This window comes from Danio rerio, chromosome 20, assembly GCF_052040795.2.
Source record: "Danio rerio strain M-AB ecotype USA chromosome 20, GRCz13ab, whole genome shotgun sequence".
In the NCBI taxonomy this organism is placed as follows: domain Eukaryota; kingdom Metazoa; phylum Chordata; class Actinopteri; order Cypriniformes; family Danionidae; genus Danio; species Danio rerio.
In genome coordinates this window covers 8185675-8212774 of record NC_141040.1, presented here as the reverse complement: position 1 = coordinate 8212774, position 27100 = coordinate 8185675, and the positions used below count along the sequence as shown (strand labels likewise).

Here is a 27100-nt window from a genome sequence, read left to right as displayed (position 1 = left end):
GGAGGGAAGAAGGCAGATGGAGGGTCATTGATAAATAGCAGTTAATTCATAATGAATTAATTAATTGTAGCCTACTGTTTACACTACCTGACTCACATGGTCTTTGCTTTAACCATAACCAAACCAATAAAGTTACACACTAATTACCACCTGTCAATCTTTTTTTTCCGCGGGACTCTGGCATGAATAGGCGGTAATCTGTGTCGTTCCAATGGCTTTTCCCACAGCTGGTGGAGGACACTTCGCTTGGAGTTCACTGTAATTTGTATTGTGATTAATAACTTTCTTATTTTATTATTATTATGAGGAAATAATAACAAGTAAAGATGCTAGGGCTCGACCGTTTTGGTCGCATATGTGCCCAGAATTTTATCTATGCGACCTTAAAATATATTTGGAAGCATTTGGGTGAGTGCATATATTTTCACTGTTTTCACTGCAAATCCTCACAGCGTGCGCGGATTTAGGAGACATTTATGCAGAATGCATCTTTGCACCTAAAAACGCCAAACGCAGCACTCAGGAACAGATTAAAACAGTTGTAATGTGAACTTGCTGAAGTAAAAAAAGCCCACAATGCTTGCCCCACCTTTGTGCTCTTCTTATTGGCCCACTGCTCTAGAACTGAACGTGAATGATTGGTAAATATCAGTTGTCGATCACTCAATCAATGCCTTCTGCCTTCAGATGACAGGAGCTACAACCGGGAAAATGACTGACAACAACAATAATAATACTGATAATTACAAGTACTATAGTATTACATTAGTAATTTTCTGTAGTAGTAGTTACTACTACTACAGAAAATTACTAATGTTATAAACACTACAGCAGCTACTACAGCCACAACAACGACTACTACTTCGAATACTACTACAACGTCAAGTATAACTAATACTACAACGACGACTACTACTATTGATACTACTACAACATCTACTACAACTGATACTACTACACCAACATTTACCACTACTACTAGTCATACTACTACAACATCTACATCGAAAATATCTTAAAACCAAACTTAATGTGATCTAGACTCGACATTGACCAAACTACGTCAGTTTGAACCACCCTCTAGATAAAATTGACAAACAATTAAATTCTATCAATAGAAATTATACTTATATTTTAAAAATTATACTATATTTATTCACTAATTTACACAACTTCCGTTCCACCATCTTGAATTAATTTGACATTTTCCACCAAATTTGGATCAGAACATGCTGCCAAAAAGTTCTAGAAATTTTCCAGTTGCTCTGTAGCCTGTTGCCATGCTTGTTTATAATCTGGCTGCTGGGCTGCTTGGCCCCGATAATTGCTGCTTGCAGCTACATTTATTATTATTATTTTTTAATTATTACTACAACTACTACTGCTACTATTATTATTATTATTATTATAGGATGATAAGTTTTTTACAGAGTACTGTATTTTTTTCTGGGTTCTTTGAACAACATTTAAATTAACAACATTTATTTGAAATAAAAAATGTAACATAAAAATATAAAATACTATTACATTTATAAAAAGAGGCTTAAGACTTAAAACTTGTTATTTACATCTAGCACAAAGTACTTAAACCTTGCTATTTACATGCAACATACATTACTACAAGGTTAGGTTTAGGGTTATTGTGTGTAATTATGCACAATTTATTGTTATTACTATAGTAAGTACATATAATATGCATCAATGACTACTATAAAAACATTTACTCTGAACTACATGGATGAAAGGTCTGCAGAGCTGCACCAAGAGCAAAGCCTCTATTTAAAGTCACTAGCAAACAAATGTGCTACCCCTCAGGATAGTTTGACACCCTAGTATAGGCTGGAGACTGTTTAAGCTAAATTCATTAAGCACAGCAGTGTTGTGAAGCTTTTGCTCCTTTGACAGAAATTAAACCGTTTATGTCAGTGTTTTGAGGATTAAGGTGGATTATCGGTTGGCTCGCAAGCATTTCTCTGAAAAGTCACATCACATGAATGTGCTTATAGCCCAGTCATGAGATCTCATGTGGGACCTAACAAGGCTGTTAGATTTCTTGCCTTGATACATCTCTTTAGGCTCTACCCAAGGTCATTCGCTCTGCTTGTCATTGATGAAGGCAATCTGTTCAAACATTTTTGTTAATGTTAGATGTGTCTCCAAAATTAAAAAGCAAGTTGCTCAACTAGACAGAAGCTAATCCTTAAATAGGTTCTAACTTCCATTTTTCTGCTTAGCTTATAATACTGTTATATATATATATATATAGATAGATAGATAAATAGATAGATAGATAGATAGATAGATAGATAGATAGATAGATAGATAGATAGATAGATAGATAGATAGATAGATAGATAGATAGATAGATAGATAGATAGATAGATAGATAGATAGATAGATTGATTGATTGATTGATTGATTGATTACATTCCCCCCGCCATGTCTTTATAATATGAGCATTTATTTTACCCCAGCATATTCAATGGAGCTTCTGCGCTAACCTGCTGATTTTGACCAGTGCGTGCGAGTAAACAGCTTTTTGTCTCGTTTTACGCTTGAGCAACTAAATGAATGCCAAAGTCTGTTTAACTGATTGTATTTTAATTACATTACAACATTGATGCTGTAAAAGGAATCATATAAAATGGGAAAAACTGACAATTAGAGGTCACCAGAAGTTTATCAGCGTGGGAAGAACACTAGCTCGGCATATATTCTATTATTAGACCACTTGTTTATTTTTTCCCCAATTTCTGTTTAACATAGAGAACATTTAACACATTTCTAAACATAAGTTTTAATAACTCATTTCTGATAACTGATTTATTTTATCTTTGCCATGATGACAGTAAATAATATTTAACTAGATATTTTTCAAGACACTTCTATACAGCTTAAAGTGACATTTAAAGGTTTAACTAGGTTAATTAGGTTAACTAGTCAGATTAGGGTTTATGCAAGTTATTGTATAACAGGGGTTTGTTCTGTAAATTATCAAGAAAAAATATAGCTAAAGGGGCTAATAATTTTGTCCCTAAAATGGTGTTTAAAAATATTAAAAACTGCTTTTATTCAAGCCGAAATAAAACAAGTAAGACTTTCTCTAGAAGAAAAATTATTATCAGACATACTGTGAAAATGTCCTTTCTGTTAAACATCATTTGGGAAATATTTAAAAAGAAGAAAAAAAAGTCAAAGGGGGGCTAATAATTCTGACTACAACTGTATATGTGTTAATTAACAGTCTGCATTTTCGTGATTCGTAAGTTGTTGTTTTTTTCTGTTTATTTAGGGCTGTGAATTGGTGGCAATTAATTGCTCTGTCGACTTTTGATGTTGAAAAATTCAACTGAGCAATTTAACAATGCCATTTTATTAGTATAAACCATATATTATATAAGAAATAGTATGAGCTGTGAGTATAGAGAAAAGCATACTTTATCAAACCAGCCAAGACAACATACCACTTCAAACTATTACAAATGTCAATAAAAGTCAAACTTTTCAACATCAAACGTTTGCTGGAGGTCACCATAATGCAATTAAATAGAATAAATACATGGAAAACTTGATTTACGAATGTTTCTTAAAGTGTGTTTGCTAATAAAGTTTGTTTTTTTATAACTTTTGGTTTATTAGAGATAACTCAGAGACAGTTTTGCAAAAGACAGGACACAGTGTTCTCATTCATTTCTGTTTTCTTTAATATTTTGATAATATTTACAAAGTACCATATTTAAATGCAAATTTATTAGCCAAATACTAAAAAAAAATTAGAACTTTATATGAACAATATAAAGCAAAGCACTAATAAAAAAAGCCATTAAACACAATTTTTTTTTTTTACTTTAAACTGTCAAGATCAGGTAATCTCACAAGGCCCCTACCCTTTCTTAGTATGCATACTAACAAATATATTTATTTGTCTGACTTATATTTTGTTTTGCACACCCCTGGCCCTTTTTCCCTTTTTTTCTTTTGTATTTTTCTGTACTTTGTTCTTTAAGCATTAATTTAAAAGTATATATATATATATATATATATATATATATATATATATATATATATATATATATATATATATATATATATATATATATATATATAAATTTTGGTTTCCTGTTTTCCTAAGTGACTGTTTTTGAAATGTTACTGGAATTTAAGGCACACATGACACAAGTGCGCTCTTATACCTCCAATGCCAAAGCCACAGAACCTTCTCTTAATAATATTATAATCTATGGCATCAATGTATCTATAGCAGTTGAATGTGTCATGCCATCTACGTTTAAATATATATGGCTAAATCTGTTGAAGAATCCTGCGGCTAAAGGCCATGTGTTCTGCAGAGTTTAACTCCAATCCTACTTAAATACACTTGAACATGCTAAACAAGGTCTTCAGGATTACTAACTTACACACAAGGCAAGATGGAGCTGACTTGTACAGGAGGTTCACCCACAGGAGGAGGATTGAACATCCCTGAGCTGAGGTAAAATTAGCAGGCTAACTGGTTAGCTTGTGAGCTAACTTAACAACAGAAGCATACATTTAAATAGAACCACAATTTGATTATTTAAAACTAAACAACTTTGGAAAGGCATGTTTAAATACAGTATTATTATATAATACTTACATCACTACATAACTATTGCAGAACTATATACAATACAACATCCATTCCTACATTCTTTATTGACTGCATTACTGTCTTTTTTTAAATAATAATCTTTAATAACCATAATAGTTATTGTACAGTAATAACAGTAGCAGGGTTCAACGCTAAGGATTTTTTTTACTGGCCCGATCGGACCAGTGGTTCAAATTTTTACCTGCCCTGCTAATATTTTCACTGGCCCTACAAAAAAAAAGTTATATATATATAAGCTATTTCTTAGCCTCAAAAAAAGAATTTGTGAAAATGTTTGTAAATCTAGAATTTAAATATTTAAAAAAAATTAATAAATGTATAATGAGCAAAATTCAAAGTGTTTTGCAAACAAAAGTAGCAAAATGTGCAGGTATTTTATTGCAAAACAAAAGATGGCTGACCTGCCAAACTGACGGCCAACTGTACATCACTTCATTTTTTTTGGTCGTGGTGTACCCTCATAAATGTCTGCTTCCAAGACGTTAGAAACAAATGTTTTTCTTTTATCATCATCACTTGATGTTGCCATCATGTTGCTGTCTCTTCGCTGTACAGGTTGTTACAAAAAAAATAACGTGCTCACAACATCCAATCAGATAAGAGGAACCAAGAAGGGAGCATTTAAAGGCTTAAAAACACAGTTTCTCGATTACAGGAATAAAGGATAGCAGGAATGCCAAAATACAGCAGCCACAACAAGAATCAAAATAAAATACTGCAGGGTTCAACGCAAAGAATTCTGATTAAACCAGTGATTCAGATTTGTATTTGCCCTGCCAAAATTTTCACTGACCCCACCAAAGATAAAAAAGTTAATTGCTTTTTATTAGCCCCATACTTTAAATAATGTGTCACAAAATAATATTTGTGAATATAGAATTTTAATATTTGAAAAATGTTTATCAAATATTTAGCAGTAACATATAGCGGTATGAAAAATCTGCAGGTATTTTATTGCAAAACAAAAGGTGGCCGACTTAAAATTGACGGCAAACTATGCAAAACATTACTTCATTATTTTGTTGTGTAGTACCAATTTAAATGTTTTCTCAATGTTAGAAACAGACGTTTTCTTTTAGCCTCATAATTTGATGTTGCGGTCATGTTGTCGTCAAAAATTTTGTGACAAGGCAGCACTGCCCGATCAGGCTATGACGATTCTGCCTACTGTCACGAGCATCTCTCATGCTGGCCCCGGGCCATCGGGCAGTCCTACTTTTTTATTTTTATCCCTAACTCTGTATTTTGTAAATACTACAAAATACTTTTACATGGGAGTATAACATTTCTTCGCAAACCTTCTATCAATAGGCATATTCGATCAATCCCTTCACCATTAGACTGACTTAGGGAAGTAAACTATGTTTAATAACAACTGCTTTTTTCTGAGCAAGTTTACGTCAGCCACTGTAGGGCTTATTTTAATGTTGTTTGTCTTATTTTCTTGGCATTTACATCAGTAATTCATCCAAAACTACTATTGTATGTGCAGTTTTCTCATTCCCCCAAGATTCTTTCAGTTCTTTTAACTGGAAGAGTCTTAATTAGTCACCCCCTTGGTGAACAACAGTACAACATCTTTAGGTCAGCATATTTTAGTTTTTATTATTCTAAAGTTTGTCTGAATTTCCACTTGGAGCACTGAGAATGAGAATGATTATGTGCCGAAGGCTCCACATATTTGTGATCAGGACTTTACATTAATACCCGTTAACCCGCCAAATGCGGGTAGATTTCAGCAGTGGCGGGTTAGACAGACACCTCCACTAGCCACTTTGGCTGGTTGGAAATCATTTTTAAATTGTAGTTTTTTTAAAAGCAGGGTTCCTCAATAAGCATGGTCCAATATTAGAGCAAATGTGATCTTAGAATCGAGAAGGAGCACGAATGACAAAAACGGTCATCACGCGAGCAAAACAGCAAAAAAGAAGGTAAATACTGAACGAGAGGATGATCACTCGCACGCGCAGGTGATGTGATGCGTGCAACTGTTAAAAAGTGTGCAAGCTCCCGTTTACTTGCGCACAACCCTGCCTAGGGGACTACAGGAAGTGCAACTGGTGCGATCGGTTCCGTTTGAAATAGACTGGACAAACAGCGATGATCGAGCATCCACAATTTTTTTGTTTGTTTTTTTTAAAGAAAAGTTTTGTTGAATTAAAAGGTGTACCTATACAGCTTTATTTTCCTTGTTTTGACACATTAAAACATTGTGGCTAAGAAATGCTTATTTGGTGTGGTCAGAGATAAATTTGGTAAATCCTTAATTTTGAGCCCTGAAAAGTCCTGTGAAATAAAAACTGATTGCATTGCGACAAACTATTTGCTCATGCACACAGAGCAAGCTATTACATAATACATACAAGAAGTTAAATGAATACGAAGGCATGTGGACATAACACAACATCTAAATAAAGTCATTTTAGCATAATAAAGTCAGATTTATGCATATAAAATATATTTTCCCAACAAGAAAAGTTAGTGAAAATGGCAAGTGGCTAGTAAAGTTGGAAATCTACTAGCCACAGTGGCTGGTGAACGAAAAAGTTGATGTCAAGCCCTGTGTGTGACAAAGATGCATAACTTCCATCCATACTACAAGCATTGACCACTTTTTAAATACATTTTCTGTTCTGATCCCAAGCTTAGGCAAATAACTGAGAAAGCGTCAATATGAAACCACATTTTTAAGATTTCATCTAGACCAGCGCTTCCCAATAGGGGGGTCCCAGCTCACAAGGGGGCCTCAGCGAGCTCTGAGGGGGGTCAAGTCATATTTTTAACATTTTTTAGCAGAGGACAATCAGGAGAATCATTACAATCATGTTGCCTTAGTTCATTTTATTCCCTGGCTGACCAAAAAAATTGACAAATTTGTAATTCGTCCTCCACAGCCTCACTGATTCGCCTTTAGCAGCTAATAGTAATGACCTAAGCATATATTGGGCCCTGGTGAGGAAGCTCCAAACATTTCGAGTCGCAGCGCTAGCAATACTGAAAACACGAAATGCAGAAAATACTAAGATGGTTACCTGAATTATGGTTTTATCTCATTTTCTCAAAGCAAAGAGTCCCTGACCCAGCCACAGTGTATTATCTGTGCCAAAGTTCTTGCTAACAAATGCATGAGGCTGTCTAATATAATAAAACATTTGCATTCGACTCATCAATACCGCAACATGCTCAGAGCATTTTTTTAACTCAAGGCAAAATAATTGACACACACCCAATATGAAAGGAGGGTCAGGACAGCTACAGACAAGAAACTTTTATAAAATTGGAAACGAATATATATGGAAAATTTTAAGGCTTACGTTTTTCAGTTACAAATGGCCTTTGTTTACATTAGGCTACTATTTGTGCATAAACATATCTAGACATAATATTAAACATACCGTTTGTTTGAAAACAACATTTTTATGTCATCCTGACTGCAAACTTACAATATTCACAATATTTTCACAGTATTTTCTGGGGAAAAAAGGAGGTCTTATGCAAAAAAAAGTTGGGAACCACTGATCTACACTTTGTACAAAGAATTTTACATTATTTAAAATTACAAAAACATAAAACCCTTATTGTAATACAATTTATTAGCCCATTTCATAAATACTTTTTTGTATTTATAATATGTGTTTGAAATACTTGTATCATAAATACTGCCCATCCCTGATGGCATACATGAACAGATCTCCCAAATATTATCAAAATACATTTACATAAAGTTTGCAGTATTTTACCATTACATTGTGTTTGATTTTCGTACAGCCTACTTTGCTTAAACAGTTTTGTAATGCTTTGCCAAGTAGTCGGTTAGTTTGGATCTTGGCTTAAAGATTTTTTAAATCCCTATGGTAAAAAAATAATAATTAATCTTAATAAAAGGTTTGCTTTACTGCACTTTCTAACACCATTTTTTGCCAAATTGGAATATAATTCCTGAATCTTGTCTCTTGCAAGTTGCAACCAAGAAAGGGCCATTGAGATGAATGGGAATGCTGGTCTATGAGCCGTGTCCAAAAATGCTGCCAAGAATGCAGTCTAGGCATTTTAGTATTAGAACATATCCCTTTTTTAAATTAATGCACATACAGGAAACGTAATGTGTGCACAAACAAAGAAAAATGTATATCGTTATTGATTGGAGTCGATTAATATATTTTTTTACTGCAATGATGCTTAGCAAAGCTTAAAAACAGGGTTAACGTATACCCGTGCGAAAGGTCATTCCCAATATGAACGGCATTCACACTAGCGCTTAGAATAGAAAATGACTGCAAGGTCAAAGCAGTTCTGCAGGTAAAGACACGAACTACTCAATTTATTTCAGAGCTGCTTTCACGATAATTATACATATATTCCTTTGAGACACGCGTTTTATAGACTGTCATTTGAGTGTTGGAAATTACGCATATGACAGTTAAAGAGCGCAGCAGGGAGGATGACAGTGCATTAAAATGAGGAAAATAGCAAACGCTGAGAACGCGTAGTTATATTACCTCAAAACATTCCCGAAATGACATATAGTTACTCAAATGTTGTGATACCAAGCATATAAACAAACAAGATTGCAAGTGCACTGTCTACCGTGGTGCTGAAAGAATTCTAGTTCTGCGCAATATTCACGAACAAACATACGCAATCTCTGCGTCTAAAAGCCGTTAGCACAGCTTCTCGCTACGCAGTTTATGCTACGTAAATTACGCACAGTCCGCCGGCAAGTTCAGCACTAACAGACCCGAAAACATACGTTCGCACTTCTATTGCACGCAACATCAGGGCACGTCTAATAAATGAACAGACTTAACTCTTCACTTTTCCAAATGTTCCGACTCCGAGCGTGTCTCCGAGGATGTAGTGTCCTATCTTTACCCTGCCTTCGTGTTTCTGCTTTTCAGCCATTTTACTATGTGAGGTCCTCGGGCTGCCGTTACAGGAGGCGGGATTGCGCGCATGAGGTGGACTGAGCTCGGCTAAAGCCCTTTTTAATGGCTGATCTGAGTTCAGCTGCTGGAGAAACTGTAAGAGTTGTGTACCAAAAGGCAGATCTCGGATCAGCTGATAATGTGATCGCTGTTGGGGAAGGGGACGCCTGGGCGTTTAGGTAAACAAGTATCCCCCCAGCGTGACATAACTACAAATGACTCTACATGAATTAATTTTGAATATAGGAATATTTAAATTGGATGTTATAGTGATTTTGTAACATTATTAGGCTACTGCTATTGTGTTTATTAATAATTTGTGGTAATTTTATATTTTAAGCCTATTCTGCGCCTTTGGGATGCATCAAATTAAAATGAATGCAAAAGCATCTAAATTTGTAAAAAAGAAATTACGTTAACTTAATTTATTCATGTTGTCCCAACACAAATCGATTTTGTGGAACCCAACATTTTTTTTACAGTGATAGCGTACTAAGGAACAGTTCACAAAATTGTCATCTCTAATAGCTATATAGAGAGTTGAAGTCAGAATTATTAGCCCACCTTTGAATTATTTTTTTCAAAATTTAATATTAAAAAAAAAATGTTTATTATGTTCAACAGAACAAGGACATTTTTTACAGTATGTCTGATTATATATATATATATATATATATATATATATATATATATATATATATATATATATATATAAATAAATAGGCTAGAATTAAAGCAGTTTTTAATTTTAAAACCAGTGTTATACATTAACTTGCTTAATTACCCTAACCTGCCTTATTAACCTAGTTAAGCCTTTAAATGTCACTTTAAGCTGTATAGAACTGTTCTGAAAAATATCTAAGGGATAGCGGGGTAAAATGTAGACAATCTATATATATATATATATATATATATATATATATATATATATATATATATATATATATATATATAAAACACGACACAGCGGGGTTAGTTGTAACAGAGTGTTACAATTAAGCCACACACTGTTAGACACCAATTGAACTCACACATTTTTTTTTAATTTTAAGTGTAATGTTGAGAACTTTTTAAATACAATTATTTTTAATAGAATTTTTTTTGTTTTATTTTGATAGACAAAAAAAATATTTTATTGCTAATACTACAAATAAATTAATTGTATTATAATGGAAAATAATCCAAATAAATCCAAATGTTTTTATCCAATAAATAAATAAACATTCTGTGCTATGTAGAATAAAAATAATAATTGAGGTACTGAGAAAATATTGCTACTATTAAAAGTAAACTAAATTTAAATTAATTGTGTTTAATCTGCCTTTTTAAGCATGCGTTACAACTAACACTCTGTCTGTTACAACTTGCCCCACAGGTGGGGTAAATAGTAACATTTTTACTCCTGGGACTTTTGGCAACACTGCACAAAAAACATAGGTCCAGCGATCATACTTTCAGTGCTCATTTTTAGGAAAGGCTTGTGTTTTTTTGGTAAAAAAAAAAATAAATAAATGGTTTGTCTAACCCCAATACTTTGTTTATTATTTGACCAAATCCAAAAAGTGTTACTTTGTGCCCTGCTCTCCCCTAGTCAAATATTATTTACTGTCTTCATCATGGCAAAGATAAAATAAATCAGTTATTAAAAATTAGTTTTAAAACTATATATATATATATATATATATATATATATATATATATATATATATATATATATATATATATATATATATATATATATATATATATATATATATATATATATATATATATGTCAAAATAATCTAGTTTTTTTCTCTATATTTTGCTTGAATTTAAATGTATTACATTTCTATCTTTAAAGATGTTCAGTGACTAAAATGTTATTTTGTAATTAGGAAATCTGCTTTGTTAAAATGCGCCAAAATGTATTACAGGCCCTAGGGGGTTCAGGTGGTTCAAAAGACCCAACCGCCACTGACAAAGGTCCAGAATTTGTCCCAAACATGAGCACATTTGTTCTAATTGACTGCTATGCCATAATTAATTTATGATAATAGGCCATCGAAGAAGGCAAAGTTATATGTGCTGACTAGTTTTTTATTCATCTAATAAATTACAATAGGCAACATTTTTTTTTATTATTATTTAAAACGTTAACAGATTCCTATTTTTGAGACATCAAAAACTGTGGTTATGGTAACCATCTGACAGGCTAATCAAGCAGAAAATGGTGCTTAAATGTAAAAAAATGAATTATATATTAATTATAAAAAATTTATCGAAAATAAAGCAAATAACTATAAAAAGGTCAATCTTTTGAAAAAAAAGAACCACACTTTTCGCCAGGCTGAGAACGGGCCTGCCATAGGCATGGGGCGATAACCGTTTTCAAGGTATACATTGGTTTGGAAAAGTCAAGGTTTTAAAACCGTCAAAATTTGCTGCTATACCATTCCTAATTAGTAAGATATTTTATTGACTTTTTAGGAAAACAGTATCTCTAGCCGAAAAAATCCAATGATGTTGTTTTAAATTAATTTATTTAAATCTGTGTTTTTGAAACTAATGGAGACAGCAGAAAGCCAATGATTCATTTTAATAATTTAGCCTGACATGTTTACTGCTCTAGAATGTTATAAATGTTTCTTATAATAAAATAAATTGTTTTCAAAGGCAAAACATTTTTAGATTTTTACCCAAACATTTTAAAAGAACATAGGCTATTTTAGAGCCGTAATCACAATACCGTGAAACTGTGATTTTTTTTATCCAGGGTTATCATACCGTCAGAATCTTATACCGGCCAATGCTTAGCCTGCTATATTCACTGAGAAATTGATAAAAATATTCATTTTTCAAAATGAGGTGTACTCATTAATGCTGAGCACTGTGTATTACGATCATGTAAGCACTAGGTGGCAGTGTTTCATCAGTGCTGAGTTGTAGTCAAACAGTTGGCTCTAATTCATCATTTCTTTTAGGCAGGACTTGACAGATTTTTTATATGCTCAATATACATCTACCTCCATAATTTTATGGTTAGTACAAATTTAAGGTCGCAGGAAAATTATGGAGGGGGGGGGGGGGGGGGGGGGGAATTCAACTGATTGTTGTGCTCTACAGGTGTCTTATTGTCTCATACATATTGTATTGTTTTCAGATCACTGACAGAGCCACTGTTGGCCATTTGCCTCTTTGTTCTGTGGTTAGTCAAATGGTAATTTTATCTTTCTTGTGGGATCGTTGTCTTACGATAAAAGATGAACTTCTACAATTGAGTTCCAGTTTTAAACATTGGTTCTTGTGCAGAATTGTACTGTTCTTTACATGTGACCTTAATTTACATTTAATTGACTTTCTGTTAATTTATTTAGCATACACTTTGCAAGCTTACGAATAAAGTATTCTACATATAAGAATAAACAGTTTATAATTTAAATACAAAGTTTTGAGTTGAAAAGCTAGAATGAAAGAATTAAGCAAGCGTGAAAACATCTGTCAGATGTAGTATAGTGCGGGAGTTTATTATTATTATTATTATTAGTAGTAGTAGTATTATTAGTATTATTATAATAAATTTATTTTTAAAACTATTATTACATATTATAAAATATACTAATATTTATTTATTTTGAAATTTTGAAACTTTGAAATTTTAAAATTTCAAAATATTGTTTTTAAAATTTTAAAAACAATATTTTATTTATGTATAACAACATAATAATAATAATAATAATAATTATTATTATTATTATTATTATTATTATTATCATCATCATCATCATCGTCATTCTTCTTCTTCTTTTTCTTCTTCTTCTTCTTCTTCTTCTTCTTCTTCTTCTTCTTATTATTATTATTATTATTATTATTATTATTATTATTATTATTATTATTATTAATGTATATTTTCTATTATTATTATTATTATTATTATTATTATTATTATTTTATTAGTATTACAATTTTATTTATTTATTATTATTATTATTATTATTATTATTATTATTATTGTTGTTGTTGTTGTTGTTTTTACAAACAAAATCACAGATTGAAAGATTGATTTACTTCAGTCATAAATAGTGCTGATTTTTTTTCTGCATTTATTATGAATAAATTAATGAAACATGGAAATTAAAGGAAATTATATTTTTTTAATCTAAACCCACATCCTATCTGCTCCATCCATAGACTGTAAAAGATCCATCCAACCCATGTCCGAAGGTCTGGCTAGAGTGCGTTTCCAGCAGTGTCCGCTGGAGTCAGTGTCCGCCCGTATCTGAGTGCGACTCGAGACCGCGTTTACTCCAGCGCTCTTCTCCACTTTCATTCAGCGTGACTCTTTCGGGATAACGTTAGCAGAAGTGGGGAAGGGGCTGAACGCTCGCTGAAGGGAAGGAGGTGGAGACCGAAGGAGGATTCATAAACAGGAGTTGATCTCCTAGTTTTAAAACGCCTCTCTCAATTCAGACCTTCAAGTAGCGTAGCGACAGAACTAAACCACAACTCACTGACCGCCGCATCATTCAGAGAAAGCGAAGAAGAAAAGCCGCTTCTCAAAAAACACCGCGCGCTTTACCAGACGACAAAAGTTGAGTGGACTTGATTGCACGGGACATCTCAGTGTTTTCATTAACTTCCCAGGACGTCTTCCCACTTGTTGTTGTTTTTTTTTTTCTTTTTTTTTGTTTGTTTGTTTTTTCTTTTTTTTCGGAAACTTCTTTAAACTTTATATACGACACGTCCTTTGCTGACAAGACCACTGTGCAAAACAAATATCTGGGATTTTTTTTAGGAAAAAGACATCAGAAGGAACTCTAACAAATGCAAAACTATATGTATGAGAAGGCGATGGCACCCGAAACTAGAAACGGAGGAACGTCCACGTTAAATAACAACGGCGTAAACAACAGCAAGAGGAAACTTTTAATAGCACTAGACATCTTCTGCCTTGTCCTGGGTGAGTGTCCCACACACACACACGTTTACAAGAATTGGGAAAACCATGCAGTCTGTCTAAAACTATTGGATCACATTATGCACATTTGGAAACAGAAGTTTGCAAGCGTTTAATTATGCAAAAGTGGTTTATTTGTACTGTATCATTTATAATTTAGTATTTTAATTAGTAATATACAGTGCGTTGAACCTAACCCCACTGAGATCCAAATATGTAGTTGTTTAAAAATAAAAATGAGCGAAGTGTCAAGATACAGTGAAAAGTTTATTTGTGTAATGTGTAAACATTTCCGTATCTTTTGCTTTGAGTGAAGGTTGACATTTAAAGGTGAACTGGTTTAACAGTTTATTTATTGAAATATTTGAAAGCTGAATCACAAGAACTTCTGCTGATTCAGATGGAGACGCAAATGTGACTTTTTTGCACTTTTATCCTAGTCAGCTGAAGAATATAGTATAATATAATTTATAATACCAACAATTTCATCTCATATTGAATATCAGCAGCTGCACATTGCATGTTTTGTTTTCAGTTTGTGAGAAGCCTGATGCACCAACAACGACATTCTGATTTCAATGAACTTTTGGTATTGAACAAAATAATGCAAAGTGTGACTTTTCATGCCAGGTAATCTTAGTAAAAGAATCTAATTTTTGCAGACTGAATATTTTTTTCTCAGTTTAACACTGATGTCATACTGGATGTCCTATAAAAGCCTGATGCAGCACCAAGTGTGATACTCTGAATTCAATGTACCACTGTTTATTGAGATAACAATGTAAATTGTGACTTTTTTGCACTGTTATCTGAGTAAACAAAATAATAGCTGTTGTATAATATTAACACTTTCATCTTACATTTTGGCCATATGAATATCAGCAGCTGCACCACTTTGCATGTTTTGTTTTCAGTTTGTGAGTTAATCATACTATATGCAGAAGCCTGATGCACCAAAAATGACATTCTGAATTCAATTAATGTTTGTTTATTGAAATAATAATGCAAAGTGTGACTTTTTATGCATTTTTAATCTTAGTGGAAGAATCTCTTACTACCAAATTGGATAATTTTGCTCAGTTTAAAACTGATATCATACTGGATGTCCCATAAAAAGCCTGATGCGGCACCAAGTGTGATACTCTGAATTAAATGAATGTTTATTTATCGGAATTATAATGCTAAGTGTGACTTTTTATGCAAGGTTAATCTTAGTGGAAATTTTAATATCAAATTTGATATTTTTCCTCAGTTCAAAACTGGATGTGCCTTAAAACCCTGATGCGGCACCAAGTGTGATACTCAGAATTAAATGAACCACTGTTTATTAAGATAACAATGCAAATTGTGACTCTTTTTTGCATTGTTATCTGAGTCAGCAGAGGAATAACCGTTAAATACTCTTATCACAGGCAGGAGGATGGTCCGAGTTGGCACTGATGTAAACCACTTGTTGTTTTCTTTTTCTTTTCTCTTTTTCCGTTAGTTGTCAGAAACCATATTTGGATTGTTTTAATGAAATCTCCCTCACTCATCAGCTGAATGAGGGAGTTATACCCTATTGACATCTTTTGAAGGTATGAACGTGCTTATTATGGTTAACCGATCACTTACATGTAACAGTATCATGATCTGTAGTCAAAACTCGTTCGGTAAACATGACTTTATGTTCACTGCCTTTTATAGTTGGGATAGTGATGCAACTTTTTTAGGCAGACCATCAGCACCATGTGTAATGGATTTGGCCGATCTGAAGAGTTTATTATGACAGAGTTTGTTTAGATTTGAAGTTCAGGACAGTCAATTGACCGTGACACACTTGCATTACAGAGGATATACGGCGATATCTGTAAATCGCTCTCAGATGTTTGTATTTGCTTTCTTATTAACCCAATAAAACCTGATGTATTATATTTGATTCAAAAATGGAACTTCCAAATTATCAGAATATTCAAAACATGCTGGGTGACATGTTGCACATAATCTGTGTTTATATTTAATAAGAAATATGCACCTTCAGGATGAGATTGGTGGATGGATGGATGGATGGATGGATGGATGGATGGATGGATGGATGGATGGATGGATGGATGGATGGATGGATGGACGGACAGACAGACATACATAGACAGATAGATAGATAGACAGACACACAGATAGATAGATAGATAGATAGATAGATAGATAGATAGATAGATAGATAGATAGATAGATAGATAGATAGATAGATAGATTTCATCTTACTTCTTGACCTTTTAATGTCAAAAAAACTTCAATAAACTCTGTAAACTCAGTTTATGAGTTAATACAATACTAAGTGCTCCATGAACACTGTGGTCGTAAGTGTCAATTTTCTGAAACTAACATACATCACCTGAAAGTGAATAAATAAAATTTGCATTGATATGCATTATAATTTGGCAGGCTATGACAAAACTAATTTGGCTGAGATATGAATATTTAAAAAAAAAAATGGAATCTGAGGGTTTAAAGTAGGGCTGTGTTATAACACGATATTTGGTCGTGGACAAAAATTACTGCACGATCCACTTTTTCAGAAAAATCGTTGTATCACCATAAATAAAATGTTCTCAAACATACATGGTAAGAGTATATTTTTATATGGGGACATTAGTTTGGTTGTATTTTACCTTTGTAATTTGCAAAATAGTCTTACAAACCAACTTTAAAAAAAATCAGGATAAAAATTGTGAATCGTGATTTTATCGTGAAATTGAAAACCTTATAACTTCAACTTAAATGGATTATGTTCACAGTACTTATATAGATTAGTTTTTAACTCAAGTGGTTTGAGTTGCCTTAACTCATTGGGTTTTTTAGTGCTCAGTTAGTTTGAGTTCTCTTCATTTATTGGGTTTTACTGTCCTCAAATTGCTTCGTTATAATATATAATATATAACTTATGTTCAATCCACCTAAATTTGTTACGTTTTATTTGTGTTGGGACAACATTAGGGCTGGGTCGATAAACAATGTTATATCAAAATTCAATAAAAGTTATGTCAACAACAATAAGCTCTACACTTTTTTTTACTTTATATTAATCTAAGAGCCAATCACGCAACAGAAATGTGCAATGGGAATTTTAAAATGTGTTGATTTTAGAGATGGCCACCGAAAATTCATCAGCTGAAAATGTTATGCCATTTAATGGACTCTTATTTTTGTGGCTTTAGTCATTGGTGAGGTACTTTTTTAGATCTGGAAGCATTAACAACAAATATAAAAATATACATTGTTATAATTCAATATGGAAAATAATAATCAAGATTGCATTTTTGTCATATCGCTCAGCCCTAGACAACATGAATAAACTACGTGGAACCCTGCATTTTTAACAGTATATGTAAGTCTGATCTAATGATTGTGTATCCAGGGTCACATAAGATAAGCAACCATAAAACAACAACAATATGCAAATTAGTCTAAAAAAAGGTTGAGTTTTATAGGGTTAAAAAGAAAGCGAAAGGTTTTGATGTGCTGTCATTCACAGCTTTCATCAGCTCAGCGAGACATTGGGAGCTTGATAAAAGTGTTGTCTTCTCTTTAAAGATGTGCACTTGCTAACCTAAAGGTTGTTAGTTCAGAACTTCTGATCAACAGTTGGCAAACATTGTCATGCCCCTGAGCGATACACTTAACCCTAGATAACTCAGAATACATCTACAGCAAGTCTGCGTTCAGTCTCTTGTAGCGTTCGGCTCAGATGCCTGGAAACCATCACAGCGTCGGCTTCTCATCTTTCCTCAAAGCCTGTCAGCTCGATCCCTCCTCCTTCAGAATGCGAGGATTAACCAACTTCAGCCCTCATCTTTACACATTCTTCTAGAAGAGACCCTCCAGCCCCCCGCCAGCTGGCATATGCCTCGTTTAACTCCAGCCACGGCATCATATCAACTTTCTCTCCCGCTTTTTTAGGGGCAGAACGAGTCCTGCTGCTTTTGTTCCCAGGAATGCGGAGTAGAATAGCTTAAACATGTCGGTTCAGAGAAGCAGGGCAAGGCTTTTGTAAGCAATTAGAGTCCGTGGTTTTAAAATGTCTGTGAACTTTCCACGCCATCTAAAAAAAAAAATCGGGTCGTGCATTGAAAAGAGATGACATGTTAGAGCAGGTGAAGGAGGGATATGTCGCTGATGCCAGAGTGTTTGGTGGTGTCGCTTTGAACGGTACTCCTAAATTAGAAGTTTACAAGCAAGTTCAGTGACTAATAACTTCCTTTCGTCGCTGTTTTGTTAATGAAAACGAACACCCAGCTCTTCCTATGTGTGGTGTGGCTCTTTTAAACACAACCAAAATGAGACATGCTCTCATGTGTGGCTTATATAGATGCATAACTCCATATGTAACTCATTTACCACACTCTGAAAAGGTTCTTTTTGGGGGTGTTGATGCTTCTGAGAAGAACCTTTGAAGATTTATAGAACTTCGCGATTAGATTAGATAGATCACATTCACAGTCAGTAAAAAATGGTTCTTTTTAAGAACTGTTTATATGAGCCTTCTGGTGCTGTTGAATGATACAAAATTGGGAAAAAAAGACGTGTGTATTTATGAAGTAAGCTTCACACAGGTGAGTGGGCTTGACAAACCACCTGTGGAAACACTTTTTTTGTGTGATTACCTGTTCCATGTAAATGTGTATATATATTTAAATATATAAATGTTTATGTTATATATATATATATATATATATATATATATATATATATATATATATATATATATATATATATATATATATATATATATATATATATATATATATATATATGTATATATATATATATAAACATAAACATAAACATAATTATACATACATACATACACACACATACATACATACGTACATATATATATGTGTGTGTGTGTGTGTGTGTGTGTGTGTGTGTGTGTGTGTTATATATATATATATATATATATATATATATATATATATATATATATATATATATATATATATATATATATATATATATATATATATATATATTAAAATTTATATAAATTAGAAATATTTACCTATTAATTTGTTTTAAACATAACAATAGACAATTTAAACATAATAATTGACAATTAAATGACAATTTACAGCCATATATTATGTAAATAAAAACCTCTAGTTTTTACTTCTAGACATTTAATCATTCAATAGCACTAGTTCTATGAGAAACTCTAGACCCAGAGAGTTAAAAGGTTCATTAGAATATTAAAATGTTCTACAATATAGGGTAAATAGTTTTTGTGGATAAAAAATGTTTTCTAAAAGGTGGGTTAGGGGCAATTAAGTCCCCTTTTGGGACCTTTATGTTTAGGAATGTGGATTAGAATTATTGGCTCTTTAGTGGCATTGATGGTTCATTGAAGCCTTTAACATTTCAAGCAATACACACTTAGTGTGAAGAACATTTGAATAATCTCAAATACTTTTGCATTTACAGAACCTATTGTGGAATGGTAAGGTTAATGTTTGTTAATGTTATTATCATTGACAATAAACACCCATTATTTTTAAGAAAGTATAGATGTGTGACAATATAAAAGTGACAGTACTGAGGGTTCTAAGATGAATCTGTAACATTCAGGGAATCTTTCGACTGCAACAATGGTTTTTTCGCACTATGAAAAAGAATGGATGTTTTTATGATTCCTGAAATGAATCTGCTATTGACTTTATTGTGCAATGCAGAAGTAAGCTCTTTAAAAAAAACCCTGCAAAAATGGACTAAATACTTGCTCTACAAACAAGTTTGCAATATCAAGCAGCATATTGAGCTGTTTTTTTTTTTTTTTTTGTATTTATTTTATTTTTATTTTTTTTTATGACTAAAAGTCAATGGAAGTGAATGAGACCAGAAGTCTCAAGCCAATGAGGTTTCATTGGCAGGTTAAAGAGTAGGGCCAGTAGCATTGCTACAAAAAACCCAATTTGAAACTCTTAGTTAAGTGTATAGTAAAAATAAAGACTCATTATTGGCATTTGTGGTTCAGTGAAGAATCTTTCCCTCAAATTTGAGATGTTTCCTTTCATTTTTTAGTTCTAATAAGAATCTAGTTTATTAGAGAACCAAATATAGCTTTGTGGCATTGATGCTACTGAAACACCCTTTTTAAGAGTTTGGCAAAAAGTTTCTTGTAAGATTCTGCAAGTTACTTGCTTTAAAAGCGAGAAATAAACAAACATGCTCTTTGTTATGTTTAAGACAGTGGGCTTGGCCTGTTTGGGGCGTCTTTGTGAAAGAGAGGAGACTCGTTTGGAGGGGCATATGAAAAGGATGGCTGAAGAATGTCTCTCAGTGAATGGGCTTTGTTAACGCTGAAGCTGTGGCCCATCCAGTGATCAGGCACTCCATCTGTTGTGAAGATCTGTAGATTATGACACTATCACCGTCTTTCCCTCTCCCCGGATTTCTCTCTGGGAAGATACAGCACTGATAAAGTAACTGCCCCGGCTCTCCCTCGTCTGTTTTATTGCCGTTGAATCCACTCCTGTTTACCCATGCAGCACATCCACACTGAGCCTGGCCGTGCTTTTGTTTCTTCTCATTAGTAGTTTAGTTTATCACTGTGGCCATTGTATCCGGAGTGCGTCTGATGCATTATGAATGTTAATGAAGCCTATGCAAGCAGCCAGACGGATTGCAGTGCGTTTAGCACAACCTCCTGTTGAGATGAAGCAGCTCGGCTCATTAGCATACAGTAGTTATAGTAACGTGGAGAAGGCGTGTCTCTGACTGTCACATCCCCCCCTGAGGGTGTCTGGGGTGGCGGGTCGCACATGCCACTGATGGCTCGCATAGTTTACATACAGACACTTGCAGACTCTTTCCCTCATCCACACTTACTATACCATTAGAGATGTCAGTAGTTTGCTTGTATGCCTAAATAGCAATTTTATTTATTTATTTATTTATTTATTTATTTATTTATTTATTTATTTATTTATTTATTTAACTTGTTTTATTTCTTTATTATTATTATTATTATTATTATTATTATTATTATTATTATTATTATTAATAATAATAATAATAATAATAATAATGATATTATTATTATTATTATTATTATTATTAATAATATGATTAATATTATTACTATATTCAGTTTTTAATTTAACCTTAATCAAGAAATAAAAGATAAATAAATATTGTATTTTATTTTTTACAGTTTAAAAATTAAAACGAATACATAATGTAAATAATAAATGTAAAAGTACATTAAATAAAAACCATAAAAATATATGTTTATTTTATTATTTATTTATTTAATGTATGTTATATTTATTATTAATAATAATAATTACAATAATGTAATGTTGTTGGTGGTGTTATTTATGAATTAATCATTTTACATACAATATATAAAAATAAATAAATAATTTTCAATAGAGCATACAAATGATATGTAAAATGTTATGTATTTAATGTAAATAAAAACAATAAAATTATTATAATATTTATTATTATTATTACTATTATTATTATTATTACATTTATTAATAAACTATCATGTAAAATAATTGTAAATATACAAATATGTTAAAATTATTATAAAGTATATATATAAAAAAATATATATTTTTATTTAATATGCTTTCTTCTTGTTGAAGTGTTCATTGTTTATATACCCCACAGATGCAAAGGATACTTGACTTACCAGCGACATTCAATCCAGTTTGCCGCTCAGAAAGGTTTGTCCAAGCTGCTTCCTGGTTCCTCTCGTGGGAGGCATCAATTCTAAAAGCCTTTTCTTGTTTACTTGTTAGAATGGAAATGAGAACTCAACTGAAACCCTGCAAGATATCAGCACTGTTGACTCTCACCCTGAATTAAAGCATTGCATGAACCACTTGGCCGTCAGATATAGCCATTTAAACTAGCGAGGCCGACTTCAAAGTGAAGGAAAAGGTCTCGGTCTCGTGATTTCTGGCCGTTTTTAGCCGCTTTTAACTTCTCCTTTATCCGTGGCATTCCAGCAGAGCGATGCTGGAGTTATGGAGTGCCAGAGAAACCCTTTGGGAGTCTCTCTCATTTAGGTCTGACTGCATTAACCTCCACCTCTGAAGCTGAGAAGGTCTGGTCCACCTCTATAAATATTTTCCAGAATTTCTCAAATTCTTCATCGCAGACCGAGGCTCTTGAAGTGACATCTGGTATAATTTTCGACCGGTGTGTATGCAGGGGCAAAAACTCAGGAAAGGGAGGGAAGAGGAAAAGGTAGTCTTGGCTGTTTTGCCTCCCTGGCTTCAACTCTTTGCCCTAGGTGTGGCCAGCTGGGCTGTGAAATGCAATCCCCCCAAGTTTTCTTTCTTTTTTTTCTTTCTACATGGTTTCCCTGAGCCCCAAAGCCTCCCTCTTTGGCTCATTCAGAGGGTGTATACTTGCTGATGCTGCCACATGCTGTCCAGGAGAGACTGTTTGTCAGACACACAGATGGAGTCCTCTCACAGTAATGCTCCATTACCTGCTGCTGCCATGCTTTCACTTCTTGTTTATATTGTTTACTTGTGTTTCTCTTTTTAGCAGCTCTGGTTTAAATGCTCTGTAATTACATACTGGTGATAGAAACACATTTGTAATGATAATTTAGTTACATGCGTGTTTGTTTTTCTATACATTGCCTTGGTTTACAGAAGATGTGAAATGTAATTCAGTCCAACAGCAGTTAATACAGCATGAAACCTTGTAAGGCATATTTAGAACAAGTCATTTACATGAAAAGGCTCTGTTTTTGGATCACAGGCCTAAAATACTGATTGATTATCATTTTAGATTTTGTCTGTCCTTTAAACTGTTAGGTTTTACCCCTACACTGTAATAAAATAAAGAGAATAACTGCATCCGAAACCGCCTACTACTCAGTAGGTACTGCTTTTGAATTTAAACATACTCAGCCGTTAGAAAAGTACATTCTATACAGTATGAATGTGAAAAGTATGATGGAATTCGGACGTACTACATCCACCATTTTGTCATGGTCATGTGACCTACCTGCGTCAGTTGCGTCAATTCACTCCCATTCATGAATTCTCTTGCGGGGCGTCATGGGATAGTCCAGCATGCATGGGATGCGCACTTCAGAATCTCGTCGGAAATATTAAGTCATCCGGGTACTTCTCGCATACTGCTTTTCAAATTCTATGAATTCGAACACACTACTGTACTCGCATACCGATTTTAGCAAACTGTATATTATGGAAGTGTGCGATTTCGGACGCACCAAAAGTTATGACAACTGATGCAACAATTCTAGATTTTGATGTGCGAATATAGTCTGAGGAATAATCAGGATTTCACAGTTATCACGATTATTATGCTTTCGTTCATTTCAAGTTACTATTAGTTTAGAAAGTCCTCTTATATTTTAAAGTGTTAACCAAATAATTCAGCACAAAATAATATTAAAAGCACACAATGATCCATTTCTCTTTGGACTTGAATATAAATGATAAACGTTTTAGGCATTTAAACATAAGTAATAACATTACACTGAAAATAAAGGACAGAAAAATGAATAAATAAATAAAAATAAGAATAAACTATTTGTCTAATGTAAATCTAAGCTACATATTAGCTAAGTATTTCTCTTTTAAAAAGAACAAATGTAGTCAAAGGCTGTTGAATCTCTGTCTGAAAGGCACTTTTGATCAACTATAATACAAAATTGTTTGTTTTTTTCATTTTGTATTTGTTTTTTTTTCAAGTGGTGCTCGCTGCAGAGCCATTTGAGGAGAGGTGAGCTCCAGAGAGGGGGAGCTTAAGCTTGAGCTCCACCTTTTTTGCACTTCTTCTACGAGTGATGTCACTGGGGGAAGGGTTAGGGGTGGGGTTGGTGTACGCATTAAAACAGCTTACAGGAGGAGGAGCGACAGCTCATACTCCCCCTCTCTGGAGCTCACCTCTCCTCAAATGGCTCTGCAGCGAGCACCCTCTCTTTTTTTTTGTCATTGGAGTAGAAATGTGTATAATCTATACAAAGTATGAAGCTGATCAGTCAGTTCTTGTCATGTGACTCAAGGTGCGCTCATGGGATTCTTTCAAATAGGTGTGCCTGGAAAGCACAAGTGCACAATTGGTGCGTATCGCTCCCATTATGCAGGCAAGCCACGCACCTCCATTAGAAATAATGTACTTGCGCACACAAAAAACGCAATATGTGAATGGCCCTTAGTTAATAGCCTTGGTGTACAAGCTCGAAACTTTCTAGTTTCTAGCACAGCTGGCATAACTTTGTTTAGTTCCATACAGAAATGTAGTGTTGAGAACCCCTAATGATTAATTAACTGTGATAATTTAAAGTGCAGTTAATGATGAAATCCGTTAAATGCCGACAACAAATGTTTTTATTTCTCTTTAACTTATTTAAGTTAATTCAATTTCAAACATTTTTTAGTTAAGCAAAGTTTACCTTAAAATAATACTAGTATTTTTAGTTTCAAGTTGAGATGATTCGAAATTTAATTTTTAATCCACAAAAAAAAAATAATAATAATAATTAAGGCAGCAATATATACAGTTAAGTCAGAATTATTAGCCCCGTAGTAGAGTAATGTAAAGCAACAAAATGTTCACAGTATGTCTAATAATATTTGTTATTCTGGAAAAAGTCTTTTTTTTATTTTGGCTAGAATAAAAGCAGGTTTTAATTTTTTAACACCATTTTAAAGACAAAATTATTAGCCCCTTTAAGCTATATATTTTTTCGTTAGTCCACAGAACAAACATTCTCAAAAATTGTTATACAACGACTTTCCTAATAACCCTAACCTGTCTAGATAACCTAATTAACCTAGTTAAATGTAACTTTAACCTATATAGAAGTGTCTTGAAATATTATTTACTGTTATCATGGCAAAGATTAAAAAAAAAAAAACTGTTATTAGAAATAAGTTATTAAAACTATTATGTTTAGAAATGTGTTATGTTTAGAAATGTGAAAAAAAATTAACAGGGGGGCTAATAATTCAGGAGGGCTAGTAATTCTGTCTTCAGCTATATATACATCTAATTTTTATTTTAAATAATGTCATATCACACATATTGTTTTGTTTTCATATAAAAATTTCAGCACCAAACTGTTTGCTGAATTGTTTCCCCAAATCAGCATTTTGAAATAATATTTGACATCTAATGTGATTTAAGAAAAGTCAGCTTTTCTGTAGTAAAATACAACTGCAAGACATAAATTTGTAATTTTCTTATTTATCTATTAAAAAAAGTAAAAGTTTGAAAATACCGAAGATAAATACAAAAGCTAAATAAAATTTAAATAAAACTTATTTAGCTAAAAATAGCTAAATAAAGCATTTCCATGAAAGACTAGCTTTTATTTATACATTGCTTGGTATTGTAAAGTGACACAAACTCCCCTTGAACTCCGCGTATACCTGAAAAGTACCACAGCTCAATATCACTGAGCAAACCTCAAAACCTAGGGCTCACTGCTCACCCTGAAGCATTAAGCTGCAAGATTAGCACTGGACAGAAAATAGACTTTTAGAGAGATGAATAGCAGACACCCTTCCCGCAGATCAGTCCCCTGTGGCATTTTCCAGCAACTTTATATCGGAGAATGACAACAGAAAAGGTATTTTTGGCGTGTTACGTAATGATGTGACATATTGGATGATAGAATAACACCTACTTTGCCATTGACAAAAAATCAAGCTGAAGTCAGTAAAGCGTAAAACAGACTTTCAGAAGTCATTTCGCCGGATCAGAAGCTGCCGCAGATCTTTAGTAAGCGATGTTAGGAGTCTCTCCGGCTCCGGAGGGAGCTGTATTTTTTTGTAATAGTCAGCATTATGGCTGGAAGGTTACAGTGTGAAGTTGGAATGATTTCCATATGAGCGCTGCTGTACTGTACAGTCATCTGGGCCTCAGATGAAGCCTCAGACTGCCTTGCCTCAGCTTCACCGCTAGTAATGACGCTGTCAAAACACAGTGCCCACGCTCTGTATTTGTGTATGTCTAAGTGCACATGTGCAGTACAACGACTTTGACTATTTGTACAAGAACCTGCAAGGGTGTTTGTGTATGTCTAAGTGTGTATGTGTGTGTGTGTGTGTAAGTGAGGCTGGTTTCTGAGGTCGCTGCCATGTGGTTTAATTATATGCTTGTAGAGTTTATGCGACGAAGTGGGCTGCCGTAGGTAGCAATTAGACGGGCAGACATGAGCATGACTGACCATCATCTGGCTGTTTAGACTGTGTGTGTGCTGTGTGTGTGTGTGTCTATGTTTGGTTTCAGCTGATATCATAATTTCTTGTTGTGATTAGTTGCAGAAGATTTATTATGACATATGGTATTATTGTGATATTGACAAGCAGCAAAAATGTTACTTTAACAGGTGTAAAAACCAGAAACTATTATATTATTATATTAATGTTAAATATTATTTTAAGTAGCCAAAATTGTTCATGTTTGTTATCGTCATATATTTAATTATTAAATATTGTCATATGTCTAGTGTGTCTGTGTGTGTGTGTGGTTTAGAGTGTTAGGTACAACTTTATCACATTTAGATTGTCTTTTGAGCGCGTACTACCAATAACACGCTCTTCAGTT

The 27100-nt window shown here is 33.3% G+C and overlaps 2 protein-coding genes across 7 annotated transcripts in view; one reads left to right on the top strand and one right to left on the bottom strand.

Moving 5' to 3' along the window:
• prkaa2 (protein kinase, AMP-activated, alpha 2 catalytic subunit) overlaps positions 1-9563 on the bottom strand; it is a 57325-nt gene extending 47762 nt beyond the window's left edge. For all 4 annotated transcript variants that reach the window (XR_015518155.1, XR_015518154.1, XR_015518156.1 and 1 more), the window contains exon 1: positions 9460-9563. Coding sequence is in view for 1 of the 4 variants with exons in the window: in XM_087298033.1 (XP_087154159.1) it covers positions 9460-9553 (94 nt within the window). In the remaining 3 variants the exon portion in view is untranslated. The remainder of the gene's footprint in view (positions 1-9459) is intronic.
• Positions 9564-14004: 4441 nt separating this feature from the next.
• The window catches only part of plpp3 (phospholipid phosphatase 3), a 57434-nt gene continuing 44338 nt past the window's right edge, over positions 14005-27100 (top strand). For all 3 annotated transcript variants that reach the window (XM_087298040.1, XM_087298038.1, XM_087298039.1), the window contains exon 1: positions 14005-14515. Coding sequence is in view for 2 of the 3 variants with exons in the window: in XM_087298038.1 (XP_087154164.1) it covers positions 14380-14515 (136 nt within the window). In the remaining variant the exon portion in view is untranslated. The remainder of the gene's footprint in view (positions 14516-27100) is intronic.